The sequence below is a fragment of the Salvelinus namaycush genome, chromosome 14 (genome assembly GCF_016432855.1).
Source record: "Salvelinus namaycush isolate Seneca chromosome 14, SaNama_1.0, whole genome shotgun sequence".
In the NCBI taxonomy this organism is placed as follows: Eukaryota; Metazoa; Chordata; class Actinopteri; order Salmoniformes; family Salmonidae; genus Salvelinus; species Salvelinus namaycush.
In genome coordinates this window covers 20,981,412-21,001,129 of record NC_052320.1, presented here as the reverse complement: position 1 = coordinate 21,001,129, position 19,718 = coordinate 20,981,412, and the positions used below count along the sequence as shown (strand labels likewise).

At 49.5% G+C, this 19,718-nt stretch overlaps 1 protein-coding gene across 1 annotated transcript in view; it reads right to left on the bottom strand.

The window, feature by feature from the left end:
- Positions 1-19,718, bottom strand: part of LOC120058660 (plexin-A2-like) — a 375,679-nt gene that overhangs the window by 141,714 nt on the left and 214,247 nt on the right. The window contains exon 5 of the mRNA XM_039007410.1: positions 9,639-9,762. Within this exon, the coding sequence (XP_038863338.1) occupies positions 9,639-9,762 (124 nt within the window). The remainder of the gene's footprint in view (positions 1-9,638; positions 9,763-19,718) is intronic.

Below are 19,718 nucleotides of genomic sequence, written 5' to 3'. Positions count from 1 at the left end.
TAATTGGTGGCAGTGTTTTTAACAAAGGTAATTTGATTGTTTTCCCTGCTGCTTTCTCTGCTGTCGCCCGGGAGGATAGGCTTTGTTGTCATGGAGATAACTTCCTGCCACAGCGGGAATGCTCAGATCTGACATGACCCTGTTGCTGTCATGTTGTCATAAATGAAGGGGGGGGGGGGGGGGGGGGGGGGGGGGGGGCATTTCAGTTTGCACAAGACAAAGATAAAGAGCAAACAAAGCCATCGGTCATCTCTGCTATAGGTTATAGGTGGCACGGTGGTTTTAGAAACCTGACAGATATATTTTGCATTGCAGATATGTAGTGGTATAATAATGTTATATGATGTACTGTTGTATCTTTTGTTTTATATGCAATGTAAGTGCTTTAATGTGTTTGGACCCCAGGAAGAGTAGCTGCTGTCTTGGCAACAGCTAATGGGGATCACTAATAAATACAAATACAGGGCCATGGTCACCCCTGTTAGAGGTAGAACTAGGGTCATGGTCACCCCTGTTAGAGGTAGAACTAGGGTCATGGTCACCCCTGTTAGAGGTAGAACTAGGGCTATGGCCACCCCGGTTAGAGGTAGAACTAGGGCTATGGCCACCCCGGTTAGAGGTAGAACTAAGGCCATGGTCACCCCTGTTAGAGGTAGAACTAGGGCTATGGCCACCCCGGTTAGAGGTAGAACTAGGGCCATGGCCACCCCGGTTAGAGGTAGAACTAGGGCCACGGTCACCCCTGTTAGAGGTAGAACTAGGGCCATGGTCACCCCGGTTAGAGGTAGAACTAGGGCCATGGTCACCCCTGTTAGAGGTAGAACTAGGGCCATGGTCAACCCGGTTAGAGGTAGAACTAGGCCCATGGTCAACCCGGTTAGAGGTAGAACTAGGGCCATGGTCAACCCGGTTAGAGGTAGAACTAGGGCCATGGTCACCCCTGTTAGAGGTAGAACTAGGGCCATGGTCAACCCGGTTAGAGATAGAACTAGGGCCATGGTCACCCGGGTTAGAGGTAGAACGAGGGCCATGGTCACCCCGGTTAGAGATAGAACTAGGGCCATGGTCACCCCTGTTAGAGGTAGAACTAGGGCCATGGTCAACCCGGTTAGAGGTAGAACTAGGGCCATGGTCACCCCGGTTAGAGGTAGAACTAGGGTCATGGTCACCCCTGTTAGAGGTAGAACTAGGGCCATGGTCACCCCTGTTAGAGGTAGAACTAGGGCCATGGTCAACCCGGTTAAAGGTAGAACTAGGGCCATGGTCACCCCGGTTAGAGGTAAAACTAGGGCCATGGTCACCCCTGTTAGAGACAGAACTAGGGTCATGGTCACCCGGGATAGAGGTAGAACTAGGGTCATGGTCACCCCTGATAGAGGTAGAACTAGGGCCATGGTCACCCCGGTTAGAGGTAGAACTAGGGCCATGGTCACCCGGGTTAGAGGTAGAACTAGGGCCATGGTCATCCCTGTTAGAGATAGAACTAGGACCTTGGTCACCCCGGTTAGAGGTAGAACTAGGGCCATGGTCAACCTGGTTAGAGGTAGAACTAGGGCCATGGTCAGCCCGGTTAGAGGTAGAACTAGAGTCATGGTCACCCCGGTTAGAGGTAGAACTAGAGTCATGGTCACCCCGGTTAGAGGTAGAACTAGAGTCATGGTCACCCCGGTTAGAGGTAGAACTAGGGCCACGGTCACCCCGGTTAGAGGTAGAACTAGGGCCACGGTCACTCCTGATAGAGGTAGAACTAGGGCCATGGTCAACCCGGATAGAGGTAGAACTAGGGCCATGGTCACCCCTGTTAGAGGTAGAACTAGGGCCATGGTCAACCCGGTTAGAGATAGAACGAGGGCCATGGTCACCCCGGTTAGAGATAGAACTAGGGCCATGGTCACCCCGGTTAGAGGTAGAACTAGGGCCACGGTCACCCCGGTTAGAGATAGAACTAGGGCCATGGTCACCCCGGTTAGAGGTAGAACTAGGGTCATGGTCACCCCTGTTAGAGGTAGAACTAGGGCCATGGTCACCCCGGTTAGAGGTAGAACTAGGGTCATGGTCACCCCTGTTAGAGGTAGAGCTAAGGCCATGGTCACCCCTGTTAGAGGTAGAACTAGGGCCATGGTCAACCCGGTTAGAGGTAGAACTACGGCCATGGTCACCCCGGTTAGAGGTAAAACTAGGGCCATGGTCACCACTGTTAGAGATAGAACTAGGGTCATGGTCACCCGGGATAGAGGTAGAACTAGGGTCATGGTCACCCCTGTTAGAGGTAGAACTAGAGCCATGGTCACCCCTGTTAGAGGTAGAACTAGGGCCATGGTCAACCCGGTTAAAGGTAGAACTAGGGCCATGGTCACCCCGGTTAGAGGTAAAACTAGGGCCATGGTCACCCCTGTTAGAGACAGAACTAGGGTCATGGTCACCCGGGATAGAGGTAGAACTAGGGTCATGGTCACCCCTGATAGAGGTAGAACTAGGGCCATGGTCACCCCGGTTAGAGGTAGAACTAGGGCCATGGTCACCCGGGTTAGAGGTAGAACTAGGGCCATGGTCATCCCTGTTAGAGATAGAACTAGGACCTTGGTCACCCCGGTTAGAGGTAGAACTAGGGCCATGGTCAACCTGGTTAGAGGTAGAACTAGGGCCATGGTCAGCCCGGTTAGAGGTAGAACTAGAGTCATGGTCACCCCGGTTAGAGGTAGAACTAGGGCCATGGTCACCCCGGTTAGAGGTAGAACTAGGGCCACGGTCACTCCTGATAGAGGTAGAACTAGGGCCATGGTCACCCCTGTTAGAGGTAGAACTAGGGCCATCGTCAACCCGGATAGAGGTAGAACTAGGGCCATGGTCACCCCTGTTAGAGGTAGAACTAGGGCCATGGTCAACCCGGTTAGAGATAGAACTAGGGCCATGGTCACCCGGGTTAGAGGTAGAACGAGGGCCATGGTCACCCCGGTTAGAGATAGAACTAGGGCCATGGTCACCCCGGTTAGAGGTAGAACTAGGGCCATGGTCACCCCGGTTAGAGGTAAAACTAGGGCCATGGTCACCACTGTTAGAGATAGAACTAGGGTCATGGTCACCCGGGATAGAGGTAGAACTAGGGTCATGGTCACCCGGGAAAGAGGTAGAACTAGGGTCATGGTCACCCCTGATAGAGGTAGAACTAGGGCCATGGTCACCCCGGTTAGAGGTAGAACTAGGGTCATGGTCACCCCTGTTAGAGGTAGAACTGGGGCCATGGTCACCCCTGTTAGAGGTAGAACTAGGGCCATGGTCACCCCGGTTAGAGGTAGAACTAGGGTCATGGTCACCCCTGTTAGAGGTAGAGCTAAGGCCATGGTCACCCCTGTTAGAGGTAGAACTAGGGCCATGGTCAACCCGGTTAGAGGTAGAACTACGGCCATGGTCACCCCGGTTAGAGGTAAAACTAGGGCCATGGTCACCACTGTTAGAGATAGAACTAGGGTCATGGTCACCCGGGATAGAGGTAGAACTAGGGTCATGGTCACCCGGGAAAGAGGTAGAACTAGGGTCATGGTCACCCCTGATAGAGGTAGAACTAGGGCCATGGTCACCCCTGTTAGAGGTAGAACTAGGGCCATGGTCACCCGGGTTAGAGGTAGAACTAGGGCCATGGTCATCCCTGTTAGAGATAGAACTAGGACCTTGGTCACCCCGGTTAGAGGTAGAACTAGGGCCATGGTCAACCTGGTTAGAGGTAGAACTAGGGCCATGGTCAGCCCGGTTAGAGGTAGAACTAGAGTCATGGTCACCCCGGTTAGAGGTAGAACTAGGGCCATGGTCACCCCGGTTAGAGGTAGAACTAGGGCCACGGTCACTCCTGATAGAGGTAGAACTAGGGCCATGGTCACCCCTGTTAGAGGTAGAACTAGGGCCATGGTCAACCCGGATAGAGGTAGAACTAGGGCCATGGTCACCCCTGTTAGAGGTAGAGCTAGGGCCATGGTCAACCCGGTTAGAGATAGAACTAGGGCCATGGTCACCCGGGTTAGAGGTAGAACGAGGGCCATGGTCACCCCGGTTAGAGATAGAACTAGGGCCATGGTCACCCCGGTTAGAGGTAGAACTAGGGCCATGGTCACCCCGGTTAGAGGTAGAACTAGGGTCATGGTCACCCCTGTTAGAGGTAGAACTAGGGCCATGGTCACCCCGGTTAGAGGTAGAACTAGGGTCATGGTCACCCCTGTTAGAGGTAGAGCTAAGGCCATGGTCACCCCTGTTAGAGGTAGAACTAGGGCCATGGTCAACCCGGTTAGAGGTAGAACTACGGCCATGGTCACCCCGGTTAGAGGTAAAACTAGGGCCATGGTCACCACTGTTAGAGATAGAACTAGGGTCATGGTCACCCGGGATAGAGGTAGAACTAGGGTCATGGTCACCCCTGATAGAGGTAGAACTAGGGCCATGGTCACCCCGGTTAGAGATAGAACTAGGGCCATGGTCGCCCCGGTTAGAGGTAGAACTAGGGTCATGGTCACCCGGGATAGAGATAGAACTAGGGTCATGGTCACCCCTGATAGAGGTAGAACTAGGGCCATGGTCACCCGGGTTAGAGGTAGAACTAGGGCCATGGTCACCCGGGTTAGAGGTAGAACTAGGGCCATGGTCACCCCGGTTAGAGGTAGAACTAGGGTCATGGTCACCCCAGTTAGAGGTTAGAACTAGCGCCATGGTTATCCCTGTTAGAGATAGAACTAGCCCCGGTTAGAGGTATAACTAGGGCCATGGTCACCCCTGTTAGAGGTAGAACTAGGGTCATGGTCACCCCTGTTAGCGGTAGAACTAGGGTCATGGTCACCCCGGTTAGAGGTAGAACTAGGGCATTGGTCACCCCTGTTAGAGGTAGAACTAGGGCCATGGCCACCCTTGTTAGAGATATAACTAGGGCCATGGTCACCCCGGTTAGAGGTAGAACTAGGGCCATGGTCACCCCTGTTAGAGGTAGAACTAGGGTCATGGTCACCCCTGTTAGAGGTAGAACTAGGGTCATGGTCACCCCGGTTAGAGGTAGAGCTAAGGCCATGGTCACCCCTGTTAGAGGTAGAATTAGGGCCATGGTCACCCATGTTAGAGGTAGAACTAGTGTCATGGTCACCCCTGATAGAGGTAGAACTAGGGTCATTGTCACCCTTTTTAGAGATAGAACTAGGGTCATGGTCACCCCTGATAGAGGTAGAACTAGGGTCATTGCCCCCTCTGTTAGAGGTAGAACTGGGGTCATGGTCACCCCTGTTAGAGGTAGAACTAAGGCCATGGTCACCCCTGTTAGAGGTAGAACTAGGGCCATGGTCACCCCTGTTAGAGATAGAACTAGGGTCATGGTCACCCCTGTTAGAGGTAGAACTAGGGCCATGGTCACCCCGGTCAAAGGTAGAACTAGGGCCATGGTCACCCCTGTTAGAGGTAGAACTAGGGCCATGGTCATCCCGGTTAGAGGTAAAACTAGGGCCATGGTCATCCCGGTTAGAGGTAGAACTAGGGCCATGGTCACCCCTGTTAGAGGTAGAACTAGGGCCATGGTCATCCCGGTTAGAGGTAGAACTAGGGCCATGGTCACCCCTGTTAGAGGTAGAACTAGGGTCATGGTCACCCGGGATAGAGGTAGAACTAGGGTCATGGTCACCCCTAATAGAGGTAGAACTAGGGCCATGGTCACCCCGGTTAGAGGTAGAACTAGGGCCATGGTCACCCGGGTTAGAGGTAGAACTAGGGCCATGGTCATCCCTGTTAGAGATAGAACTAGGACCTTGGTCACCCCGGTTAGAGGTAGAACTAGGGCCATGGTCAACCTGGTTAGAGGTAGAACTAGGGCCATGGTCAGCCCGGTTAGAGGTAGAACTAGAGTCATGGTCACCCCGGTTAGAGGTAGAACTAGTGCCATGGTCACCCCGGTTAGAGGTAGAACTAGGGCCACGGTCACTCCTGATAGAGGTAGAACTAGGGCCATGGTCACCCCTGTTAGAGGTAGAACTAGGGCCATGGTCAACCCGGTTAGAGGTAGAACTAGGGCCATGGTCACCCCTGTTAGAGGTAGAACTAGGGCCATGGTCAACCCGGTTAGAGATAGAACTAGGGCCATGGTCACCCGGGTTAGAGGTAGAACGAGGGCCATGGTCACCCCGGTTAGAGATAGAACTAGGGCCATGGTCACCCCTGTTAGAGGTAGAACTAGGGTCATGGTCACCCCTGTTAGAGGTAGAACTAGGGCCATGGTCACCCCGGTTAGAGGTAGAACTAGGGTCATGGTCACCCCTGTTAGAGGTAGAGCTAAGGCCATGGTCACCCCTGTTAGAGGTAGAACTAGGGCCATGGTCAACCCGGTTAGAGGTAGAACTACGGCCATGGTCACCCCGGTTAGAGGTAAAACTAGGGCCATGGTCACCACTGTTAGAGATAGAACTAGGGTCATGGTCACCCGGGATAGAGGTAGAACTAGGGTCATGGTCACCCCTGATAGAGGTAGAACTAGGGCCATGGTCACCCCGGTTAGAGATAGAACTAGGGCCATGGTCGCCCCGGTTAGAGGTAGAACTAGGGTCATGGTCACCCGGGATAGAGATAGAACTAGGGTCATGGTCACCCCTGATAGAGGTAGAACTAGGGCCATGGTCACCCCGGTTAGAGGTAGAACTAGGGCCATGGTCACCCGGGTTAGAGGTAGAACTAGGGCCATGGTCACCCCGGTTAGAGGTAGAACTAGGGTCATGGTCACCCCAGTTAGAGGTTAGAACTAGCGCCATGGTTATCCCTGTTAGAGATAGAACTAGCCCCGGTTAGAGGTATAACTAGGGCCATGGTCACCCCTGTTAGAGGTAGAACTAGGGTCATGGTCACCCCTGTTAGCGGTAGAACTAGGGTCATGGTCACCCCTGTTAGAGGTAGAACTAGGGTCATGGTCACCCCTGTTAGAGGTAGAACTAGGGTCATGGTCACCCCTGTTAGCGGTAGAACTAGGGTCATGGTCACCCCGGTTAGAGGTAGAACTAGGGCATTGGTCACCCCTGTTAGAGGTAGAACTAGGGTCATGGTCACCCCTGTTAGAGGTAGAACTAGGGCCATGGTCACCCCTGTTAGAGGTAGAACTAGGGTCATGGTCACCCCTGTTAGAGGTAGAACTAGGGTCATGGTCACCCCTGTTAGCGGTAGAACTAGGGTCATGGTCACCCCGGTTAGAGGTAGAACTAGGGCATTGGTCACCCCTGTTAGAGGTAGAACTAGGGTCATGGTCACCCCTGTTAGAGGTAGAACTAGGGCCATGGTCACCCCTGTTAGAGGTAGAACTAGGGCCATGGTCACCCCGGTTATAGGTATAACTAGGGCCATGGTCACCCCGGTTAGAGATAGAACTAGGGCCATGGTCACCCCTGTTAGAGGTAGAACTAGGGCCATGGTCACCCCGGTTAGAGATAGAACTAGGGCCATGGTCACCCCTGTTAGAGGTAGAACTAGGGCCATGGTCACCCCTGTTAGAGGTAGAGCTAAGGCCATGGTCACCCCTGTTAGAGGTAGAATTAGGGCCATGGTCACCCATGTTAGAGGTAGAACTAGTGTCATGGTCACCCCTGATAGAGGTAGAACTAGGGTCATTGTCACCCTTTTTAGAGATAGAACTAGGGTCATGGTCACCCCTGATAGAGGTAGAACTAGGGTCATTGCCCCCTCTGTTAGAGGTAGAACTGGGGTCATGGTCACCCCTGTTAGAGGTAGAACTAAGGCCATGGTCACCCCTGTTAGAGGTAGAACTATGATGGCTCACCTGTTACAGGGATAGTAATGCCTGAACGGTGTACAGTAATCCCTCGTTTATCGCGGGGGTTACGTTCCGAAAATGACCCGCGATAAGTGAAATCCGCGAAATAGAAAACTTTTTTTTTTTTTACAATTAGCAACTATTACATGTATACAAATACAGTGACTCACGTGTAGGCCGTTTCACTGCTCTTCAGACTGGGCCGCTGCATCCTGACTGCGCTCTGCAGTGTTCTCTTCTTCTGAAGCCCGCGGTGCAGGTGTGTTTGTTCGGGAGAAGAACATAGTGATAGGCAGCTGTTGTCGCACTTTTTTCTTCTTTGCAAAAAGATCCTTGTACACCGACATGCCACCATCGATTACGTTGGAGAACTGTAATGAACGGCTCATCAAAGGGTCCCATTCCTCAGCTACTCGCTTAAGTTCAGTGGCCATTCGCACCATGGTTGCTAAGCGACCAAGCGTTAGTCCTTCCTCCTCATCTCTCGTGTCCTCTTCTCCCTCTTCTCTTTCATCGTCGCTTTGTGGCTTTGTCATTTCTGCCAGCTCTGCATCGGTCAGCGGCTGTGCGTCTCCATCAATCCGCCGTTTGGGCCCATCCGCAGGTGCTTTTGTCGGTCCAGGCCGTTTCGTCGACATTATGGGTTTAGGAGATGTTCGAAATTACAAGATAATTTGGCCAACTTAATGTAAATTTGCCAAGCTGTTTTATGTACGTACACATAACTGCACGAGACGACAAAATGATAGCACAATTCGTAGCATGTTTTGATACAAGAAGCGGGAGTGAGTTTTTAGCGAATCAGAATGCAGAGCACAATGCACCAAAAAAAAAAAAAAAATGCATTATGAAAATCCGCGAAATAGCGAATCCGCGATAAGTGAACCGCGAAGTGGCGAGGGATCACTGTACATCAGTACACAACATGGACAATATTGACGCGGGAACAAAATGTAGGGTTCTTTGTTGTGCTGCTGGGCATATGAAAAATAAAATGTAGAGTAGACATTGAAAAGCCCAAAGGCTAGTGTTGTCACGATACCAGATTGTCCTTGGCAGAAAATAAAAAATGAAGCAGGCTAAACTCTATGGTCCTATAAAACATACTGTATGTGATATATCTTGCAAAAATTAAGTCCGCTTCATGTTTTGATTTCTTTGCCTCCTTTCGTCCTAGTATCGTGGTACTGGTATAGTGACAACACTACCAAAGACAGTTTAGAGACCTTCGTCCGGAGGGACTGGTGTCTGTATTCCCATGTGCTGCTGTTCCAAGTAGAGCACAACGTAAGAGTGTTATTGTGTGTGTGTGAAAGTGTGTGTGCGTGGCTGCATGCATTACTGAGCTGAATAAAAAAGAAGACAATAGCAGCTCTTACAGAGGGCCTGCTTGTCTGTTTCAGTCTGCCCATGTTGACTTACTATACTACTCAGTACACTATACTTCACACCCACACACACTCCCACACACACATCTTGGCACACAAAACAAAATGTTGGGCACAGGGGAAGCATATGCACACACATACACCCACACAGTGCACTTATCAGACACAGAGGATGATGTTTATGCATATGTGTTCATCTACAATACACTATCACTCTGGAATAGATTGAGAGAGAGCTCCAGCTCTGTAAAAACCTGGTTTCAGATGATACCATAACTACCAGCTGGATGTTGACGGTGTGTAAGGCTAGTGTGGTATGGTTGAGTAGGGGAGTGAGTATGTGTGTGTGTGTGTGTGTGTGTGTGTGTGTGTGTGTGTGTGTGTGTGTGTGTGTGTGTGTGTGTGTGTGTGTGTGTGTGTGTGTGTGTGTGTGTGTGTGTGTGTGTGTGTGTGTGTGTGTGTCTGCGTTAACTCACTGGCACGCTGGGCTCTGACACTGCAATGCTGTCTGGGTACACCGTGGCCTTCACACACTGAGAGAGAGCAGCAGTGAAACGGTACGGCTCATCTGCACGCTCACAACGGTCCTTCTGAGAACACCTGTATACACAGACAGAGAAGAGGACAGCGGGATGGGGAGGAGAGAAGAGGGGGACAGGGAGGAGAGGAGAGAGGGATGGGGATGAGAGGGGGATGGGGACGGGGATGGGGAGGAGAGGGGGACGGGGACGGGAAGGAGAGGAGAGGGGGACGGGGAGGAGAGGGGGACGGGGACGGGAAGGAAAGGAGAGGGGGACGGGGACGGGGAGGAGAGGGGGACGGGGAGGAGAGGGGGATGGGGATTAGAGAAGACGGGGTGGGGAGGAGAGGGGTACGGGGACGGGGAGAAGAGGAGAGGGGGACGGGGAGGAAAGGAGAGGGGGCGGGGAGGAGAGGGGGACGGGGAGTAGATGGGGACGTGGAGGAGAGGGGGACGGGGAGGAGAGGAGGACGGGGAGGCGAGGAGAGGGGGACGGGGAGGAGAGGAGGACGGGGAGGAGAGGAGAGAGGGACGGGGAGTAAATGAGAGGGGGATGGGGAGGAGAGGAGAACGGGGAGCAGAGGGGGATGGGGAGGAGAGGGAGACAGGGAGGAGAGGAGAAGGGGACGGGGAGGAGAGGAGAGGGGGACGGGGACGGGAGGAAGATGGGGAGGAGAGGGAGGCGGGGAGGAGATGCGAGGGGGACGGGGAGGAGAGGGTGGCGAGGAGGAGAGGGTTAATGACTGGTGTAATGGTACTTATATATCTAACAGCAGTAGCTCAGTATGTCAATCAAAACTTTTCAGATTGCCTGACTCCTAGACCTTCTAATGGTGGTAACACGCAACACAATGGGCCAGAAAAGGTTGAATGCATTGGCCATGCTGTCAATCCAGCATTACTTGAAGTTCATCCAGAGAATGCCAGACTTTAATGACAAAGTAATTGAGAAGCTTTCCCAGAAGAAGGACCGCCACGCCACCGTCCAAAAATATATATTGTATGCTGCTGCATAATTGATGTAATATAATGGGGAAATATGTATACTGTAGCTAAGAAAGTAACACTAAAGCGAAAAACTCACCAGAAGCGGGTGGGTCGGAGCAAGCAGAGCAAGGCAGGTGGAAAGGACGGGACAGGCAGAACAGTGACTGTGTGCAAGCAGGATAGTCCATATATCGCCAATTATCTTTCCTGATAGCAATGTTGTCTATCCAGAAGTGGATGAATTGGTCTAATTTAGCATGTACGTTAAAGCCTCAACTCTTAGCTACCTCTTCCAATTAAAATGAGCTTGAAAAAAAGTGAATAATGATTTTTGCTTTGTTTTATGTGACTACAGCGGCAGCGATAAAATGCAAAAACAGAGGCACGTTCATAGCGGACATCCCGCCCGCCCAGCTTTGGTTGGATCATTATAATTCAAAACAATGCCTTCTAAAATAAATCACAATGATGCCTCGCACGCTTGCCTTTGGTGAGTTTAGGCCATAAGTGTATGTTGTGTAGTAAGCTGTTAGTAGCCTATGTGTCTCACCCTGGGAATTTGGTCCCTCTTCCCCTCAGAACTTAGCCTACTGTTCTGACTTGGTTACAGGGAGAAAACTGTAAGAACGGCTCATGTTCTGAAATTTGTCGTTGTCCATTTTAAAAGTGCTGAACAAATAGGCATATAGGCTACGTCCATCTCAGCTCGCTCAAGTTTTAATCGAAATTACGGCTTGCCTCTTGTCCGCTCATCGTTCCCTTATACCATAGTTTGTACAGCTCCATTGTTATATTGCTTATATAAGTCATTAGTATCTTATTCATCATTTCAGGCAATGTTAGAGTGATGCATTTCCTTGTTTTGATTACTTTGTGTATTATAAGGAAGGCATAAGGAAGGCATACTATGTAATGTTGTTGGGTCTGTAACCACAACCTGGTCTCAGAGCATTTCATATTATTCTGTATATAAAATCTGAGACACTATTTAGTATGATATGTTACGTTTTGTGTTGAATATATTAATTTGTGGATGTCCATCACCCATTTCGTATGATATGTTACGCGTTACAATTATTTTTTATATGTTATGAATTTACAAAACGTATGATGTTGTTAATGTTACAATGTTACAAATTGTAGCTAGCTGGCTAATGTTTTCTGTTTAAGAGTTAGGTTAGGGGAAAGGTCAGTTAACAAGTAATTGCAAAGTAGCTAAAAAGTAGTAAGAACTTGAAAAGTTACTAATTAGCTCAAATGCAAAAATGTAAAGTTCTCAGTGTTGAGATTCGAACTTGCAACCTTTGGATTGCTAGATGTTCGCATTATACACCCAGCCATCCCTTAAGTTAACATACCAAACGTAACATATCATACTAATTTGAGTGTCCCGTCTTTACCTTTACTATGTTACGTCTATTCTGAGGCCTGGCTGGTTACCATGTTTGCCAGTGACAGCCTCTTCCAATTCAAATATTTTTGTTCAACAAAAAGTTCAGTAATAGACCCATGTAATTCCAGTTCATATTGCGAAGGTTGGTTTCTTTGCACAATGCTCTGTCGGTGTGTCGGTATACAGTATTGTCTACAAAAGTGGATCCTCGTGATTGCATTTTCCTTCCTCTTTGGACCAAATAATAAAACTTCAAATGGACAGGCAGGGAGGGATGCAGGCAGTGAGGGTGCTGTTTAATGCATACCTCATGGTACAGGTACAGTTAGACAGACCAACCTGAGAGGTCATTAAGCTGACAAAAAGCCCTGCATTGATTTTACTGGGGGGGAGTTGTTGCCATGGTTTCAGGAGACAGCCATTATCTATGTGTAGTTAGAGGCTGACCTCTTGGCTATCTCATTAGCTGAAGTGCATGCTTCTGAATGTTGACTAAAGTACATACCCCCCTCTCTCCTCTCCTCTCTCCCTCCCTCCCTCTCACTCCATCCATCCCTCTCTCCCTCCCTCCACTAACCTGTCACTCACAGTCTCTCCACCACTTTGTGTGGGATCACTCAGATTCCTAATGGGGTCCGTATGGAATGCACACATACTAAACCAGGACACTCCAACCCAGTTACTGGAGAGCTACCGTCCTGTAGGTTTTCATTCTAACCCTGTTACTGGAGAACTACCGTCCTGTAGGTTTTCATTCCAACCCTGTTACTGGAGAACTACCGTCCTGTAGGTTTTCATTCTAACCCTGTTACTGGAGAACTACCGTCCTGTAGGTTTTCATTCTAACCCTGTTACTGGAGAACTACCGTCCTGTAGGTTTTCATTCCAACCCTGTTACTGGAGAACTACCGTCCTGTAGGTTTTCATTCCAACCCTGTTACTGGAGAACTACCGTCCCGTAGGTTTTCATTCCAACCCTGTTACTGGAGAACTACCGTCCTGTAGGTTTTCATTCCAACCCTGTTACTGGAGAACTACCGTCCCGTAGGTTTTCATTCCAACCCTGTTACTGGAGAACTACCGTCCTGTAGGTTTTCATTCCAACCCTGTTACTGGAGAACTACCGTCCTGTAGGTTTTCATTCCAACCCTGTTACTGGAGAACTACCGTCCCGTAGGTTTTCATTCCAACTCTGTTACTGGAGAACTACCGTCCTGTAGGTTTTCATTCCAACCCTGTTACTGGAGAACTACCGTCCTGTAGGTTTTCATTCCAACCCTGTTACTGGAGAACTACCGTCCTGTAGGTTTTCATTCCAACCCTGTTACTGGAAAACTACCGTCCTGTAGGTTTTCATTCCAACCCTGTTACTGGAGAACTACCGTCCTGTAGATTTTCATTCCAACCCTGTTACTGGAGAACTACCGTCCTGTAGGTTTTCATTCCAACCCTGTTACTGGAGAACTACCATCCTGTAGGTTTTCATTCCAACCCTGTTACTGGAGAACTACCGTCCTGTAGGTTTTCATTCCAACCCTGTTACTGGAGAACTACCGTCCTGTAGGTTTTCATTCCAACCCTGTTACTGGAGAACTACCGTCCTGTAGGTTTTCATTCCAACCCTGTTACTGGAGAACTACCGTCCTGTAGGTTTTCATTCCAACCCTGTTACTGGAGAACTACCGTCCTGTAGGTTTTCATTCCAACCCTGTTACTGGAGAACTACCGTCCTGTAGGTTTTCATTCCAACCCTGTTACTGGAGAACTACCGTCCTGTAGGTTTTCATTCCAACCCTGTTACTGGAGAACTACCGTCCTGTAGGTTTTCATTCCAACCCTGTTACTGGAGAACTACCGTCCCGTAGGTTTTCATTCCAACCCTGTTACTGGAGAACTACCGTCCCGTAGGTTTTCATTCCAACCCTGTTACTGGAGAACTACCGTCCCGTAGGTTTTCATTCTAACCCTGTTACTGGAGAACTACCGTCCCGTAGGTTTTCATTCCAACCCTGTTACTGGAGAACTACCGTCCCGTAGGTTTTCATTCCAACCCTGTTACTGGAGAACTACCGTCCTGTAGGTTTTCATTCCAACCCTGTTCCTGGAGAACTCCCGTTCTGTAGGTTTTCATTCCAACCCTGTTACTGGAGAACTACCGTCCTGTAGGTTTTCATTCCAACCCTGTTACTGGAGAACTACCGTCCTGTAGGTTTTCATTCCAACCCTGTTACTGGAGAACTACCGTCCTGTAGGTTTTCATTCCAACCCTGTTACTGGAGAACTACCGTCCTGTAGGTTTTCATTCCAACCCTGTTACTGGAGAACTACCGTCCTGTAGGTTTTCATTCCAATCCTGTAACTGGAGAACTACCGTCCTGTAGGTATTCATTCCAACCCTGTTACTGGAGAGCTACCGTCCTGTAGGTTTTCATTCTAACCCTGTTACTGGAGAACTACCGTCCTGTAGGTTTTCATTCCAACCCTGTTACTGGAGAACTACCGTCCTGTAGGTTTTCATTCTAACCCTGTTACTGGAGAACTACCGTCCTGTAGGTTTTCATTCCAACCCTTTTACTGGAGAACTACCGTCCTGTAGGTTTTCATTCCAACCCTGTTACTGGAGAACTACCGTCCTGTAGGTTTTCATTCCAACCCTGTTACTGGAGAACTACCGTCCTGTAGGTTTTCATTCCAACCCTGTTACTGGAGAACTACCGTCCTGTAGGTTTTCATTCCAACCCTGTTACTGGAGAACTACCGTCCTGTAGGTTTTCATTCCAACCCTGTTACTGGAGAACTACCGTCCTGTAGGTTTTCATTCCAACCCTGTTACTGGAGAACTACCGTCCTGTAGGTTTTCATTCCAACCCTGTTACTGGAGAACTACCGTCCTGTAGGTTTTCATTCCAATCCTGTTACTGGAGAACTACCGTCCTGTAGGTTTTCATTCCAACCCTGTTACTGGAGAGCTACCGTCCTGTAGGTTTTCATTCCAACCCTGTTACTGGAGAGCTACCGTCCTGTAGGTATTCATTCCAACCCTGTTACTGGAGAACTACCGTCTTGTAGGTTTTCATTCCAACCCTGTTACTGGAGAACTACCGTCCTGTAGGTTTTCATTCTAACCCTGTTACTGGAGAACTACCGTCCTGTAGGTTTTCATTCTAACCCTGTTACTGGAGAGCTACCGTCCTGTAGGTTTTCATTCCAACCCTGTTACTGGAGAACTACCGTCCTGTAGGTTTTCATTCCAACCCTGTTACTGGAGAACTACCGTCCTGTAGGTTTTCATTCTAACCCTGTTACTGGAGAACTACCGTCCTGTAGGTTTTCATTCCAACCCTGTTACTGGAGAACTACCGTCCTGTAGGTTTTCATTCTAACCCTGTTACTGGAGAACTACCGTCCTGTAGGTTTTCATTCCAACCCTGTTACTGGAGAACTACCGTCCTGTAGGTTTTCATTCCAACCCTGTTACTGGAGAACTACCGTCCTGTAGGTTTTCATTCCAACCCTGTTACTGGAGAACTACCGTCCTGTAGGTTTTCATTCCAACCCTGTTACTGGAGAACTACCGTCCTGTAGGTTTTCATTCCAACCCTGTTACTGGAGAACTACCGTCCTGTAGGTTTTCATTCCAACCCTGTTACTGGAGAACTACCGTCCTGTAGGTTTTCATTCCAACCCTGTTACTGGAGAACTACCGTCCTGTAGGTTTTCATTCCAACCCTGTTACTGGAGAACTACCGTCCTGTAGGTTTTCATTCCAACCCTGTTACTGGAGAACTACCGTCCTGTAGGTTTTCATTCCAACCCTGTTACTGGAGAACTACCGTCCCGTAGGTTTTCATTCCAACCCTGTTACTGGAGAACTACCGTCCCGTAGGTTTTCATTCCAACCCTGTTACTGGAGAACTACCGTCCTGTAGGTTTTCATTCCAACCCTGTTACTGGAGAACTACCGTCCTGTAGGTTTTCATTCCAACCCTGTTACTGGAGAACTACCGTCCTGTAGGTTTTCATTCCAACCCTGTTACTGGAGAACTACCGTCCTGTAGGTTTTCATTCCAACCCTGTTACTGGAGAACTACCGTCCTGTAGGTTTTCATTCCAACCCTGTTACTGGAGAACTACCGTCCTGTAGGTTTTCATTCCAACCCTGTTACTGGAGAACTACCGTCCTGTAGGTTTTCATTCCAATCCTGTTACTGGAGAACTACCGTCCTGTAGGTTTTCATTCCAACCCTGTTACTGGAGAGCTACCGTCCTGTAGGTTTTCATTCCAACCCTGTTACTGGAGAGCTACCGTCCTGTAGGTATTCATTCCAACCCTGTTACTGGAGAACTACCGTCTTGTAGGTTTTCATTCCAACCCTGTTACTGGAGAACTACCGTCCTGTAGGTTTTCATTCTAACCCTGTTACTGGAGAACTACCGTCCTGTAGGTTTTCATTCTAACCCTGTTACTGGAGAGCTACCGTCCTGTAGGTTTTCATTCCAACCCTGTTACTGGAGAACTACCGTCCTGTAGGTTTTCATTCCAACCCTGTTACTGGAGAACTACCGTCCTGTAGGTTTTCATTCTAACCCTGTTACTGGAGAACTACCGTCCTGTAGGTTTTCATTCCAACCCTGTTACTGGAGAACTACCGTCCTGTAGGTTTTCATTCTAACCCTGTTACTGGAGAACTACCGTCCTGTAGGTTTTCATTCCAACCCTGTTACTGGAGAGCTACCGTCCTGTAGGTTTTCATTCCAACCCTGTTACTGGAGAACCTCTAGGTCCTCTACCACCGCCTCTCAGCCTCCCTCTGCTCTAGACAGGCAATTACGCTATCGTCTCTGCCGTGGCTGGTTCCCCGACACACACACATGCACGCACACACGCACGTACACATCTCTGTCGCTGTCTCTCTCTCTGGCCCTGACAGGAGAGGCAGGCAACAGGCGGAGATTTCCGCACCTCTCCTTCCTGTAGGTTTTCATTCCAACCCTAATCTAGTACACCTGATTCTAATAATAAACGGGTTGATAAACTAAACAGTTACAACTGGGGTTGGAGCGAAAACCTAAAGCCGTGTAGCTCTCCAGGAACACGGTTGGAGAGCCCTGTACTAAACACACAGACCCACACACCCATGCATGCACACAGAGACGCACATAGACACACAGACACACACACTTCTAGAGCCTTGTTCTAGCATCCCATCAGTGTGGTGAAGCATTGAATAGCTCTCCAGAGCAGCTGAAGGCAGTACAGGCATCACGACAGCACTACGTGGCCAGGTCTGTAAGCTAAGCCCTGTCCAAGGTGATGAAGTAGAGCAGACCTGTCAGTCAGTCTTCTAGTCAGTCAGTCAGTCAGTCAGCTAGTCAGTCAGTCAACTAGTCAGTCAGTCACTCAGTCAGTCTGTCTGCTAGTCAGCCAGTCAGTCTGCTAGTCAGTCAGTCATTCAGTCAGTCTGCTAGTCAGTCAGTCAGTCTGCTAGTCAGTCAGTCAGTCTGCTAGTCAGTCTGCTAGTCAGTCAGTCAGTCAGTCTGCTAGTCTGTCAGTCAGTCAGTCAGTCTGCTAGTCAGTCAGTCAGTCAGTCTGCTAGTCAGTCAGTCTACTAGTCTGTCAGTCAGTCAGTGGAGTGAGCTCCATTGAGACACAGAGGTCTAAGGCACTAGTTCCTTATGGGGGGTAGTAATGGTGGTGGCAGACTAACCTCTAGGTCCTCTACCACCGCCTCTCAGCCTCCCTCTGCTCTAGACAGGCAATTACGCTATCGTCTCTGCCGTGGCTGGTTCCCCGACACACACACATGCACGCACACACGCACGTACACATCTCTGTCGCTGTCTCTCTCTCTGGCCCTGACAGGAGAGGCAGGCGACAGGCGGAGATTTCCGCACCTCTCCTTCCACCTCTCCCCTCCTCCCTAACCTCCTCCCTGGGCTCAGTGGAGGTGTGGCCGGAGGCTGGTTGATTGCAGCTCCTTCCCTCCAAGTACCATGTTTAAAGACACGGGGAGTGGAGAGAGACATCTCTAAAATGGGCATGTCCTCTCACTCTCACTCCTTCCGTTACTGTTATCGGACAGAGAACCACCATATCCTTGGAGGGGCGAAAGGAGTTTAGATGAACAATATCAGATGCAAGCGAAAGGAATGAAGGGATGGAGAGAAACCGAGAGAGAGGGAGGGAGGGATACTGTATGTACAGTGAATATTTGATGGTGTTTAATATAACAATAGGTCCATCATCCAAAGATGAAGTAGGTCTACTGCATCATCTGTTATGTCACAGGATCGGCTGTCTCCTTTCCTCTGATACTAATGTACTGATCTAATGTACTGTCTGTATTGCCTCAGCTGCTTGGATGGACTCCTGTCTGGGGACTCTGTGTATATGCATGTAGTGAGGCAGACAGCTCCCAATACGCACAGATAACATCATCACACTCTGCCATCTTGAATGATTACTGAGAACAACCCTGAGCTGCTGTGCTGTGCTGGGCTGCTGTGGGCTGAGCTGCTGTGGGCTGAGCTGCTGTGTGGTGCTGAGCTACATTTCCCCCCAGAACACCCAGATACTCAACAAGCTCTCACAGTCTCACTGCAGAATTAGATGTTTATCCACATTTCTCTAAACGTCAAATTTCGAAGTATTTTTGACACCCTGGGTTGTTCCTGCTGCTCCGTACCGTTCCATTTCGCCAAACGTCAAATTTAGAAGTTACGGGTTAAGTTTAGGGACTCATTCTGAATGGTTAAGGTAAGGGTTAAGGTTTGTGATAGTGTTAAAACATCAAGTTTAGCCACTCATTCTGAATGGTTAAGGTAAGGGTTAAGGTTTGAGATAGTGTTAAAGCATAAAGTTCAGCCACTCATTCTGAATGGTTAAGGTAAGGGTTAAGGTTTGAGATAGTGTTAAAGCATAAAGTTTAGCCACTCATTCTGAATGGTTAAGGTAAGGGTTAAGGTTTGAGATAGTGTTAAAGCATAAAGTTCAGCCACTCATTCTGAATGGTTAAGGTAAGGGTTAAGGTTTGTGATAGGGTTAAAACAAAACATGTGATCGAACCCGCAACCTTCTGATCCAGAGTCATGGGATTACACCTATCCTCCATCCTCATCCACCACGCCCTAGCAAAACCCAAACCCAAACCTATCCTCCATCCTCATCCACCACGCCCTAGCAAAACCCAAACCTATCCTCCATCCTCATCCACCACGCCCTAGCAAAACCCAAACCCAAACCTATCCTCCATCCTCATCCACCACGCCCTAGCAAAACCCAAACCCAAACCTATCCTCCATCCTCGTCCACCACGCCCTAGCAAAACCCAAACCCAAACCTATCCTCCATCCTCATCCACCACGCCCTAGCAAAACCCAAACCTATCCTCCATCCTCATCCACCACGCCCTAGCAAAACCCAAACCTATCCTCCATCCTCATCCACCACGCCCTAGCAAAACCCAAACCCAAACCTATCCTCCATCCCCGTCCACCACGCCCTAGCAAAACCCAAACCCAAACCTATCCTCCATCCTCATCCACCACGCCCTAGCAAAACCCAAAACCAAACCTATCCTCCATCCTCATCCACCACGCCCTAGCAAAACCCAAACCCAAACCTATCCTCCATCCCCGTCCACCACGCCCTAGCAA